Raw genomic sequence first — 12,859 nt, forward strand, 5'->3', positions numbered from 1 at the left:
ATTGCAGCAGGACATTTGCATTGTCCTGCTTCATGCTTGAGGGACGACTCAATCATTCGGCCATGCTTTGACCGAACGCCCATCAATTTCGAGGTCTGGCCTGTAGATTTGAGTGTCGTCTCCTTCCCACTGGAATATGGTGGCTGGATACGTCTAGCTAGGCTGAAATCATATTATCGTTATTCTTTTTTTCTGGGAACTGCATCCTTGTACTCTGGCCATTCGGGGCCTTAGAGCGTTTTTTTTCAGCTGAGTAGTGTAGCTCGGGAGTGGCAATTCTGGAATGGGATTCGCTGGAGTAATTTTTTTGTTTGATGTGCCACTTGTTTGGAGGAGGTGAAGATTTCTAGATGATTGGGTTACATCTCTAAGTCGATCACCCCTGCCAAACATTGTCGCCTAAACGGGATAGCGCGGTTGTGCATCTAAGAGCGCGAGGACTGATTAATTCGGCTTGCGAATAATCCGGACTGGCCATACCTATCACACAGCATAGGCATAGTGGAGCACCGCAATCAATAGAAGCAGCAGGAGCAGCAGCAACCAGGAGCAGCAGCATTAGCATCAGTCAGGAGGAGTAGCCATCATCATCAGCAGCAGTGGACCGATAATCTTAGACACTACTACAGCCACAGCCACAGCCTCGGTCCATGACTCGATGCGAGCAGTAGTAAAGTGGAAATGATTCCTCTAGCTCTAAGGTACGGAACGTGAAGATTTGGACAACCGTCGTCATAGTGGCGAATGGAATGGCTTACCCAGCTGGAGGCATGTCGCAAGAAGAAAAGAAAAAGAAAAACAGCCTTGTCTGGATGACTGGGACTGGTTGACTGCGTGTCAGCTCAGAACTCGTTCCTGCGCAGCTCAACGCCGCATACGTCCAATTGAAACGTACATAAAGAACCCTCTCCCCCGCAGCCGTACCTCGCGTGACATACCGAGGAAGCAAAGCATCTGTAGGCAAAATTAAGTAGAAGTGCAGATGTAACAGAAGTGTGACTGTTGTGATGTGACTGTGGCAGGTTAGGTACGAAAGGCTACGATATACATCATAACCATCATCATCATAATCATCATCACTCATGTCGTCTTACACATTTCAAGGTTATTTTCTCATAGCATAATATTAATGCTGCTGCTGTTGCTGCTGCCGCCGTCGAGGCCAGCGGCGGGGGTCGAGAGTGAGGGGAACATAAAAAACAAAAACCCTACTCTAGAACCAAGGAACGAGATGAATTCGGCAGCAATGTCGAAACCGGGAGAGTGACAGAGAGGGGAAAGAGAAGGAACACGAGGGCGGAGCCTAACGAGAGGCCTCGGGGGCAAATGCAATGCATGAAGGGTCTCCTGCAGGCCGACCGATCCATTGCAGAACCGAGGAAGCGGTGTTGACGACCTGGGGCGGTGGCCCGAAGAATTCCCAATTCCAAGTTTCTCAACCGCCGTCACCTTGTGATCCGTGCTCTGTTATTTAGTGTCGTTTCATGTTGTGATAAAACGGTCATGCTCGTCGGGGGTGTCCTCGGACTGCGAAGTGCACATTATCCATGTCCATGACAGCTGAAATCCATGGACCTCAGTAAACACCCGACTGACATTATGCAATATATAGCTAGGCATGTCCCAGTAAGTTCATGTAGGCAGACAGAGGGGAAAGCGGTGGTAGGTTATTAGTAGACAGGTATTATTGCCAGGTAATATTGTAATATTGCCTGTAGCTATGGTACATGGTATCTATCTATCATGCACATCTACTCACTCGGAGGTCTATCATACTCTACTCCTGACTGCTTCTAAAAATCCTCAAACATCAAGACTTGGATTGCGCAAGCACATGGTTAGGTTGAAAATAGCTAGCTGTAACAGAAAAAGTGATCGTCCCGGCCCTTGATCACCTCCACCGCGTATACCTCCACCTCATCTTCTTTCTACCTCTCTACAGTACGATCATGGCCATTCTGTGCTGAGTATCCTACTAGTTAGAGGCGACAGAAAAGAAAACTGCAAACTCTACTGAGATAAGTGTAAGCGAGGCCGTTCCGTGAATTCAAAAAATAAATAAGCACGGACGAGTTCCTGACCCATCGTACTTTCCTTCACAAAACCTTATCGACACCTCCAGGCCTATCGATATATCGCAATGTACACTGCAAATTAAAGTCGTTGCTGTAACAACACGTGCAACGTAATAATCATCCGTTCAAATCACAGAACTCTCCTGGCCAGGTCATCGTCTTGCATCCATCCGTCTCTTCACATCACATCACATCAACTGCTCCACCCACACATCCATCGCTTCATTCAACCCATCCACTAGGACCTGCAGAATGACAAAGACTTTGATATCAATCAATTCTGTTATTACTCCAATCGATATTCGCGTTACAGCTAACCGCTGCACTTCCCTCCTGCAAGTCTGCGCCTCATCGAGATACGATCAATTACGATATGTGGTAGTCTTGCCCAATCTTTCCCCGCATTCGAATCCGTATCTACCTGTCTTGTCGCCTTCCATTTAATTCTCCGAGCTTTCCCCTGACGGAAAGTCTTGTTTTCAGCTGTTCAGGGATGTTCAGGAACTTCAGGTACAGTGCTAGACTCTTGGCCAGCTCGCCCTGCCGCCTCTCCTTTCCTGCGCCACCACATGTATTGTTGAGATGCATTAGCCACGTTGACAATATGCACACACTAGCCTCCATAGCCACGAATTGTACACGTTCTGGTTTTGCTTCGTCCGATGTTTTCCCAACATACATCGTGCAAGTCCAGGCTGGACGGGCAGGGAAAAAAAGAAACCCCCAAAGGGCACGCAAACACACACACACACCACCACACGTAGGTAGTAGAATATTCTACTTCCGAAAACATGCGCAAACGAAACCTAGCCTATTATTAGTCACATCGCCAGGGAGAAGGCAAAAAAAAAACACATAAACGCTGTCGATCTCATTTTTTTTTTTCACTGAGGGTTCAAGAGCAACAACAATTCAAATGTCTACCCTACCCTACTTAGCTGGCCAGCTTTCAACGGTCGCCCGTATCAAAATCCAACAACAAAACACACACGTATCGCTGTGTGAACGCAACAACTATATGAGCTATCTATCTAGCGAGCTGGGTATCGGTCGGTTAATTTAATATGGTTGATAATAAATCTACCAGATGGACCAAGGATCTAGGATCCAGATCCAAGTGTTACCGGCAGACCACCACCATGTTTGATACCATGAGAGATCGAATGCCTTGGAATCGAACCGCATCTTAATCTTGCACAACCACATTCATTCCATCCATCCACCCTCCCTTATGAGGTGGTGGTATGTTTTGACTAGCGCCGTGGGGAAAAATCCATAAACAAATATTGACAGACCTCTTTTCCAAGATATTGGTAATACAAGCTGGAGGCTAGCACCCAAACCTGAGTGGGCTACATACATACATGTACATACGAGAACAGCCGACTTCATATTTCTCCCCCGGGCCGGCGACCTTGATAGATTACAACTGATATAATAATTTATTTGTCACCTTGGACGTTGTCGTTGTCGTTGTCGCGGGATTATGTTACCGAATCTGGCATTTGACTTTCAAATAATTCATTAATGGAGACCAAGCCCAAGTAGGCAATTTCACACTACCGTTTCTCAAGCTTGGTAGCAAAGGAACAAAAGGCCAGAGAACAAGTATCGAATTTTTTAGAGAAATTTGAAAGGCGTATATATGCTGGCGCTAGAATGTTTTACGAATTTAGCTACATATTGACTGACATGTCCGGTGTGTTTCGGTTGATCGATTCGCACCAGGTATGGTTGCAGCAGTAGCCTTTACAAGGAGCATCACCGCAGTTAACCGGCCGACTCCGGCGCCGATATCTAGTGATAATAAATGCGCATTCCTGCGTACGCAAAACCCACTTATCGAATTGAAAACCCATCTACATTTCTGTAGTGGTTATTTGTGGAATACCTACCTAAAAAGAATCCATAAGGCAAGTATTCCACTCAAATTGAATAATATTCCCTCATTCTCAAACATACCTACATCAACGTTAACCGGCGGCCGTGCGGTGCGCAATGTGGGTGCGCATAGTCCAGACCATGGATGAACGTGTGTTTTGCTGGGCACGGAGGGGGGAAAATCCCATTGTTTATTGAAACTGATTGTTCTTTACCCACGTCTGCAGCACGTTGTCTGCAGTAGGTTCTCTGCAGACGGCCCATTTAGGTTGGGGAGGGGAAGAAAAAACAATCAGGCATCAAAACCCATCAATCATGACCGGTGAAAAAGAAAAGTAGGCAGAAAATGATCCACGCGCAGACCGACGGACGGATCGGCACATCCCGCAAAGGCCTGTTTTGATACCTAACCGTGGTGGACCCTTAGATCATCATCATATGGACTTGGAATGTTTATCGAAGGATAACCGGTCTGTGCGTTACATATCAACAGATCGACCGATGGGTTTAGGTTAGGTGTTTTGCAGGCAAGCCTACGCCATATTATTACGTGCTTGGCCGTCTCCCCCGTCGTGACATGGGGAGAAAGAAGCGTCTCAGATAATCTGGGCGCGTAACTTTTCTTTTTGTTTGTCCCTTTACTTTTTCCACTCGCACTTTATGCTAGGTTTAGGTGGTCTATGTGGAGAATGTCTCTCGTTAGAGCCCTCCTTGCTAGTTAGATATTACTTGTTTTTTTTATTATTACTTCTTTTCTTTCCGTTTCTCTAGTCTTTTTTTCTTTTCTTTTTTCCTTTTCTTATTCTCCATCTTTCACTTCACGAACACGAAACGATAGTGCAGTTGCAGGCAGTACTTGTTGGAGGTGCCAGATCGGGAGCTTTGTGCAGCATCTGTGGATGTGTGTGTGGGCCATGTGGTTTCCTGTTAGAAGAGCTTAATGTACGAGATCAGCTGGTGAGGAGGAAGACGAGCAAACCCGTCCCTTCAAGGCCTGCATTTCGTGTTATTGTTGCTCCTCGAGTTGCCTGCTGTTGCTGGTTGCCGTTGCTGTTCGTAGAAAAGTAGGCGTGGTGGTGAGGGGTAAAATAGGCGTGGATGCTTGCTTAAGCTTGCTTTACTGCCTGCTTTTCCTTATCGCGGAGCTAGCACAATGTCGATTCTGGATCTCGTCTTGTTCGCGATAAGAGAACACATACGCTGAACACGGACACACACAAGCGACGGAACTAGATGCGCAAGCGAATGATGCCCGCAGCTGGGTCCCTGCACGCTCTCTACTTTTTTTCTAATTTCTTTTTTTGTGTTCTTGTGATGGTGATACATGGACTCGAGATACCCGTATGGTGTTTGATGTTTGGGCGGTTTGGGGGGGGGGGGGGGGGGGGGTGGAGAGGAGAGAGGAGAAGAGAAGCGTAGGCAGGTAGGGTATCTCGGTTTAGTTAGGCATGTACAGACGCTACACCCCAGGCCCCCAGCTTCAGGGTAGCTAGCTAGGCAGGTAGGCAGGCAGGTTTGTAGGCAGAGTAGAAATGAGAAGAGCAGAGATAGAGCACTCTAGGTAACTCTATCTAGGATACTATTCTGTAGAGTAGAATAATTAATGCATGAAGGAGGAGGTTACTTTGTGCACATATTCATGTAGGGTAGGTAATACAAGGCACAAGTCACTCTGGTATCCGACCCCCAATAGGCATCCAGAAACCGACGCTGACCTGGAAAGACACCTACAGAAACGAAACACTTTTCCTCTCTACCCCGGTAATTTCAAGGGTTTTTGGGAAAGGGAAAAGCAGCAAGGCAACGATTGACGGACGACGTCCCACAACCTCAAATGATTATATCCGGGAAACGAGATACATATTCCCCGCAGCGCAGCGGCGCTTACTCGTTTAAATGAACATTTCCCACCACCACCACCTTCGATGCATCGCGGAGAAACACGCCGCCGAAAAATAAACAGAGTAGAGGTAGGTACACACACACGAAATGAAGGCACTGTAGTACTGCACAGTTACGTATCGTGGTGGTGTAATATTCTTAGAAGAAATAACCCCTCCCCTCCACCCCTCCTCGCTCACCGCTTCTTCATTCTCTTCTGTAAGTACAGCCGACCGCTTTCCATATCTAGTTGTCATAACCCTTTCGCAATCAAACAAACCCACCTGAAAACACCAGAATACACCCCGCAATATCAAGGAACACACATACAAAATTGAAAATTGAAAAAAAAAAACAGGAAATTATGATCTCGTTCTTCGGATCTAGAGTCCTCTCCGCTTCCATCCTACTATCATCGCGATTATGGATGTAGATCCTCCTCCTCCTACTCGCCCTCTCGGATAACGTACGGACCACCGACTGGTTTCTATTCCAGGAAACCCAAGAGGTAGAGTACATATTGCAAACCCACATAATATTCGTACAACCCACGCCCCACTTTTTTTTTCTTTGCTTCTGCCAGGCCCCCCGATATTTTTGTTTTTATTGGAATGTCCCTTCAAGTTCCTTTCCAAGATTAACCGCTGACGAATAGTCGTGGAAAAAAGACCCCTGAGCTGCCGGTAGCGAATTGGTGTGTCAGGTGACTTGAAACACTCTGGAAAGGCTGCATTAGCTCCATCTACAAATACCATGGAGCTGCAGTTCCGTTGGTTCGTGCAACTCCTGCACGCACGCTCTCCTGCAGCCATCTGCATCTTCCCATAGTGTTTTAAGTCACCTGACACACCAGTTTTCTAGCATCAATGGAGGAATTAAAAAGGCATATTGAGAATTGAGGCAATTTCCTCTTTTATCATCGTACACTATCGTGATATGCGGTTGCACTGGGGGGAGCGCCCGGTCCAGCATGTCCACCACTTGGAGATATCATATGCGGCACCCCACCTCCGCTTCCTCCGTCTCCCCCACCCTCATTTCTACCGCCTGCCCCGTCTCCTCCTCCTCCGTCACCGCTCAACATGTTCATATTCAGCATCTCCGCGCCTCGAGCTTCGTAGCCCGGAGGGCACGAATTAAAGGGTAGGAACCATGCGCTACTGGCTTGATCATGATGGAACACATTCGCATCCGTAAGGTTGATGTGCGGGTCAAATCCCGTCCATATACCGGTACCAAGCGGGCCCGTAGCCGCTGCCATTGTCGACGGATCAGATCCCCCTGGATATAAATCATAAAAATAATCTTGCTGCTGGGAAGCGTGCATCCCTGTTGAGATTGGACTGACGGTGGCTGCGGATGTCCGAGATATTAAAGGGAAATTAGAAAACGAGACTGGCGATGAAATATTTGGGACCAGCGATGACATTGGGGGGTGATGCTGGGCAGATTGCTCAAAATTAACCGGAGAGGCATCTGATGGGCGACGAAGCATGGGGGGATTTAGCAGCTGCGGGTCCAACTTCAAATCAATGTTTCCATGTCCAGAAACCATCGGTGGTGTAGGTACCATAACCGGAGGAGATACGCCCATAACCGGAGACTGCTGCATTGTCGGAGACTGATATACTGCGGGTGATTGACTATGATGTACTGACTGAGGGGAGGCGCTATGCATCGATGCCGATCCATGTGCCGGCGAGGCGCGAGTATGAGATTGTGTTTGACGCTTGGAAAGGGGTGGCACTGATGGCGTGCTCCTTTGGCTTCTTGATCCTAGTTTTGCAAAATATTCTTCTGCAGTTTGAAGATTGGATCTTTGACTAAAAATTGCATCTTCAGAAGAACCATCGACTTCTTTGCCGGTCCTCTCTTTCTTTGTATTCCTTGCGTAATCGCTGGCTGATACCCCTTGCGGGTATTTCTGAAACCAATCTCCATATTGTAATACCTGTCCAGTTTCCCGATGATTTGATAATCCTGATAACGAAGAGCCTTTGGCAGCAGCCTCTGAGAACTTGCGATATGTTCGCTTTAGGTTGTCTGTTATATAGCAAAACAGTCCCCAATATTGTCTGATATTCAATAGGAATCTAAGGCAGACTTCCATATATCTTTTTGCCTCAATCTGTGCATTATTTTCTGTAGTAAACATGCGCCCTAGGTGAATCAAGGCAGAACTGAATGCGCAGTAGCCCATGAAAGGCGCAGCAACCACAGCGCCACGCTCCTCAACATCCTCCAAAATCTTGGCGATTTGCGTAGCCGCGTCAACTGTTATATCGCTCGCCGATTTTACGAATTCTCTTGGCATGCCCGGAATCTCATCAGGCGTTGGTGGTATAGCGGATTTATGAAGAAAAAGCCTGATCTGATGATAGGAAAGATGCACAAATATGAACTGACTGAAGATTCGCTCAGTTATATGGGCTTTTATGTTTTCAGTTGTGTAATGTAGTCGCTCGGGCAAAGTATTTGCAAAGCGGTCTGCCTCGGCGGCAAGGCCAAGAAATTCGGAATTGGAATCCCAAATATGACGTGCATCATGTTCTATTCCACCCTAACAGCTAATGTCAATGAATGTTTATTTATTTTTACTAAGAGTGCATATTTCCATAAGCACCCCAGAATATCACGGTGGGGGAGGGGGAAGATCCATAATATTTCTGTAAAAACGAAAATTCGTCCTATGCGCGTGATATGTTGTATTTTCAAGTGACATAGTATCAAATCGCATGACTTCACCTATGGGGATCAATTCCAACGCGAACGTTGATGATATCGTGGCAAAGATAGGCAAAAATCGAGGAAACATGATGCTTACCTGGTTGAAATATTTTGCAACTCTGCCATACAACGATACTACCCTGACAATATATGCTCCAACACCCATATTATCCACTATATTACTTTCCCCGAGCACGAGACCCTTCACATCACGAACGTTAACAGTGCCATCCAATCGTTCCGTAACTGTTGGTATATCAAGCTCGAGATTTCTGTCGTGAGACGGAAGTTGGATTTCGATTTCTGATTCTGATATCAAGCAAGGCCTTTCCGTGCCGGATGAAGTAAATCTGTCCATCACGAAACAAGCCCACATACAGCGTCGTCGTATTTCTCTGTCGACAAAAGACATATTGTTCCCCGGTGCCCCTTCCTCGGAGAGACAATCTGATCTCGACGTTCCTGAAGCCTTTCCAATGGGATCATTATTAATTTCCCTATGTAATTGTAAAGCGTGTGCCATTCGTGTTGCCATTCCTCCAAATGCCCAACTCCTACCTCCTTGGCATGTGCCAAATTCATGAAGACAGAGCAGTGTACAAACAGTAACATTAGTAATATTTGGGTTATCGAAGTTTTTTAGTACCAATCGCCGCGCCTCTGTAGCAAAACTCTCACCAGCCAAAAACGGCGGATCATGACGTACAGCGGGGTGCTTGGAGAATCTTGCCGAAATAGCGCATATTGCTAAAACTAATACCGGCGGCGCAGTTCCATTCCTAGATAATGTTTAGCACTGATAAGACTCGGGAGAGAGATGGACAAGATATAGGATTACCGTAATCGTCTCATGAATGATGGTTTGTGTAATAAGTAATAAGGCTGCCCATATATAAATTCGAAAAATGTCTCCACCAGATGTTCTTGGATCTCTTTTGACGGCAGTGCTTGAGAGCCATCATCTGGGTCGGCTTGCTTTAAGGTCGATGGATCTCCCAGACCTCCGGCACGGTGTTTGATCGGGTTTTCAGAACGGGCCCACGTCTCTAATTCGTTCCCAAATGCAGTACCAGCTGTTCTTTTCTTCCCCATTGGTCCTGACCTGGCGCTGTTGGTAGATAGGCTAGGCCTAACAACGGATCTCCCGGTCACAGAAAGTACACTACTAACCTCTTCTTTTGGCACGTTCTTTATCAGTCTCTCTTCCATTCTTTTCAGCCGACGATCAAGCATTGCCATGTAATCGGTACGGGGAGCAGCTTTCCGTGTTGATTGTTTGTAGACACATGGTGTGCGTGAACGAAGGCAATGTCGGCATGTAGGTTTTTCGCCAGAGCAGCGTATCTTCTTACGGCGACAAGCAATACACGCAAGCGGAAGTCTTTTCCTCTCTTTTCCAGCCTGAAATTCCTATCAGTTTACCGTTTTAAAGGGTCCAAGTAGCAGGAAAAAAGATTAAACAATGATGCTGGAGTTGTATATGATGGACAAACCTTTGTCTTAGTCTCACTCCATGCAGTAGTTTGCCCTTGACTTTCATCCATATTTATTTTCAGTATACCATGTGTCCCCTCTGGTCCTCCTGAAAGAGCATCCTCACTCCCCTCTCGACCAGCACCTTCGCCCATCTCATCATCCACATTCATATGTCCACTGTCCAATGTATAACCCTGACCGACCATATTAACCGGTAGCATATCATCGGAAATAGCCGTCATATCTGCTGCATGTCCCTGGAGACCATCACCACCGATCCCGTCAATACCCCCGTGCCTAGCTTCCATTTTTCCGGTTGAACTTAAAGTCGACGTCCGCCCTTGACCCCCTCTAGGTTTTATATCCCCAACCACAACAGTATCAAACATGTACTTGTCCTCCTCTCTTTGTTGCTGGGTAGAGTCTTTCTGTCGCTGTTCCATAAACTGATAATCATCGCGTGCTGGATTTCCTGATGTCGTGCTCTGTCCATAAGCAGTCTCCCCTGATATATTAACGCCACCAAAGTCCATTCCGTTCCCTGTTATCGATATCCCGTTCCTTTCTGTTTCCAGGGCGCAACCATCCGTCGACAGCCTTGCAGGATAACACTGGTAATATCTCTCGCTACGTAGAAGTATCGACGATCAGAATACGGGATAAGTGATTCTTATGGTGACTGCCACTTCCAGTCACAAGTCGCGTGTTGCCGTTTTTTTTTAGGGGGTTCTAGGGAGATAGTGTCGTTGGTGTTGCTGTAGTAAGAAATCCTTCGGAGGGGTTGTGCGTGATATCTGCGGGAGCTGTATATACTTATGCAAAGTCAGCTCTAATATTTCCCTGAGCCCAGACCCAGTTCCCAAGAACGACCTTAGTCTTCTCCACGTTTCAAGGAAGAGCTTTACTGTCTTCGGAATTTCCCAGCTACGACCCTGTCTCGGAGATGGCTAGCTTAATAGCTTGGTCGCAGATCTTTCCACAACTGAGGGGGCCGCAAGGTCACCCTTTCACTTACTCTCCGCTTATTCGTTCTCACAGGTCTGACCCACTTTTTTTTTTTGGGCTGCTATCAAAGCAGACTAAGGCAAGAGAAACAGAAAAAGGACGTTGAAAAAACAATTAATAACGAGAATAAGGAGTTGGTCCCACACACTAGACTGGCAAACAAGACTTGGAATTACTGCAGATTGCAGTGATAAGCCTTACGACTGGCCAACTGTTGGCTCCGATGGGATGAGCAAAAAAGGAATAACACCAAAATTTGACGTACTACCAAACGTTGCTCATGACTTTTTGGGAACAGTCACAAACGATCCCCCCTTCCGTCCTCGATCCCTCGTCTATGCGCTATGGTCAAACGCCGTTCGCTAGAAGTCGTGGCGTATGTATGTAAAAGCCTGCACGTTCTAGAAAGTAATTTTTCTGTAGGTACAATAAAGGTTCACTTATTTGATATACCGGTTTTGCGAGCGTTCCAGTATATCGGGCCGGGGGTTCCGGGACTTGGGGTTGTTCCGGGGGGGAGGTATAACGGACCGGTATTACGTTTTATCTGAAAAGCTCGGAGCCGGTGAGCGATTATCGGATCGGAGGAAGAGCAACACCTGGGTACCTCTGCGGGAGCTCCGTGATTTTTGCGACTTTTTCTGCTTTGTTCTTTCTTTTTTTCTTCTACTTGAGGCTTTATTTTCGTGGCTTAATTTCCCGGTTGAAAAGATGCAGGTGTCACTAATTAGGCAGCTGTGGAGGACCCTGAGGTTTGACAAATGACCGAAATGATGCAGTAGCACTGGGGACTGTGAAGTAAAAGGTCTCGCCTCAAGTTTCTTTCTCGCAGATCTTGCAAGAGTGGGATAAAGCTTTCGATTGAATCGAGTTTCTCTGCCCGTGATTGATAGTGAATTGTGACGAAAACGATGTCATGACAGAGTTTCCGGTTCCTGCTTCCTGTATGTACGTTTCCTGTGCATACACAATTGGGACGGGGGAGGGGAGCAATTGTGCAACTTCGTTATGAATCTTCTTTCTCGGCTAGTCCACCGGATTTTGCACTCAGGTTGGAGGGGTTTGAACTGCCGGAGTTTCCCCAACCTCACCACTTCTGCCGTTCCCCTAAACTTTTTGGTGCGTGATGACCCGAATCTCCTTCCACCCTACCGAGCGGAGATGCGCCTCTTCTGCAGCTGCTTGACTCGATTGTGCTCTGGGTCCACCTCACCTCACCTCCTGAATCAATAGTCGGTCGTATTCTGTAGTCTTAGGCCGGGCTTATACAAGGTGTATGAAGTTGTTGAGATGGGGGGGGGGAGCAGTTCTGAGCTGAGAGAGATGAAAAAGATCAGAAATTGCACAGCTCAGACGCTTTTCTGAGGATAATAGAGGATTTTGTGCTCAATTGATGCCACAGTTGACAAATGCACGATATCAAGGAACCTTCATTTGGGCACGACTGCAGACGTAATGGGCCCAGGATAATGGGATTGTTTGCGGTTAAGGCTTAAGGAGACGAACGCGCTAGCCCGACGCGCTAGGGAAGCACGAAAGCAGCACGAAAGGGAAAAAAAGGATCCCAGGAAGGTGCTGTTTCGTCCGAGGGTCCTCCTCTCTTGCCCGCTGCCCCCACGGCACGCAGAAACCTGGTCTAGAGCCCACCAGCACAACACCACTGTAATTCGTGACAGGTTGCGTAACGTTCCCTCACTCCACACAATTTGTAGAGTACCTACCTATACCCTGACCTGTCCCGAGGCCCGAGATGCACGTCGGAAAACGTTTCAGTTCGAGGGACGCAAAAACTCCCCAGGGCCCCATACCCACAC

General features: G+C 47.1%; 1 protein-coding gene across 1 annotated transcript; it reads right to left on the reverse strand.

Annotated features, from left to right (window-relative positions):
* Positions 1-6,753: 6,753 nt before the first annotated feature.
* Positions 6,754-10,573, reverse strand: H6S33_003073 (uncharacterized protein; the record flags this gene model as incomplete). Its single annotated transcript, XM_044834422.1, has 4 exons — positions 6,754-8,397; positions 8,662-9,343; positions 9,403-9,965; positions 10,058-10,573. 4 exons carry the CDS (start codon positions 10,571-10,573, stop codon positions 6,754-6,756), a joined length of 3,405 nt encoding a protein of 1,134 aa, XP_044692280.1.
* Between the last annotated feature and the right edge of the window lie 2,286 nt (positions 10,574-12,859).

The sequence above is a fragment of the Morchella sextelata genome (assembly GCF_020137385.1).
Source record: "Morchella sextelata strain SCLS chromosome Unknown scls_14, whole genome shotgun sequence".
Classification (NCBI taxonomy): domain Eukaryota; kingdom Fungi; phylum Ascomycota; class Pezizomycetes; order Pezizales; family Morchellaceae; genus Morchella; species Morchella sextelata.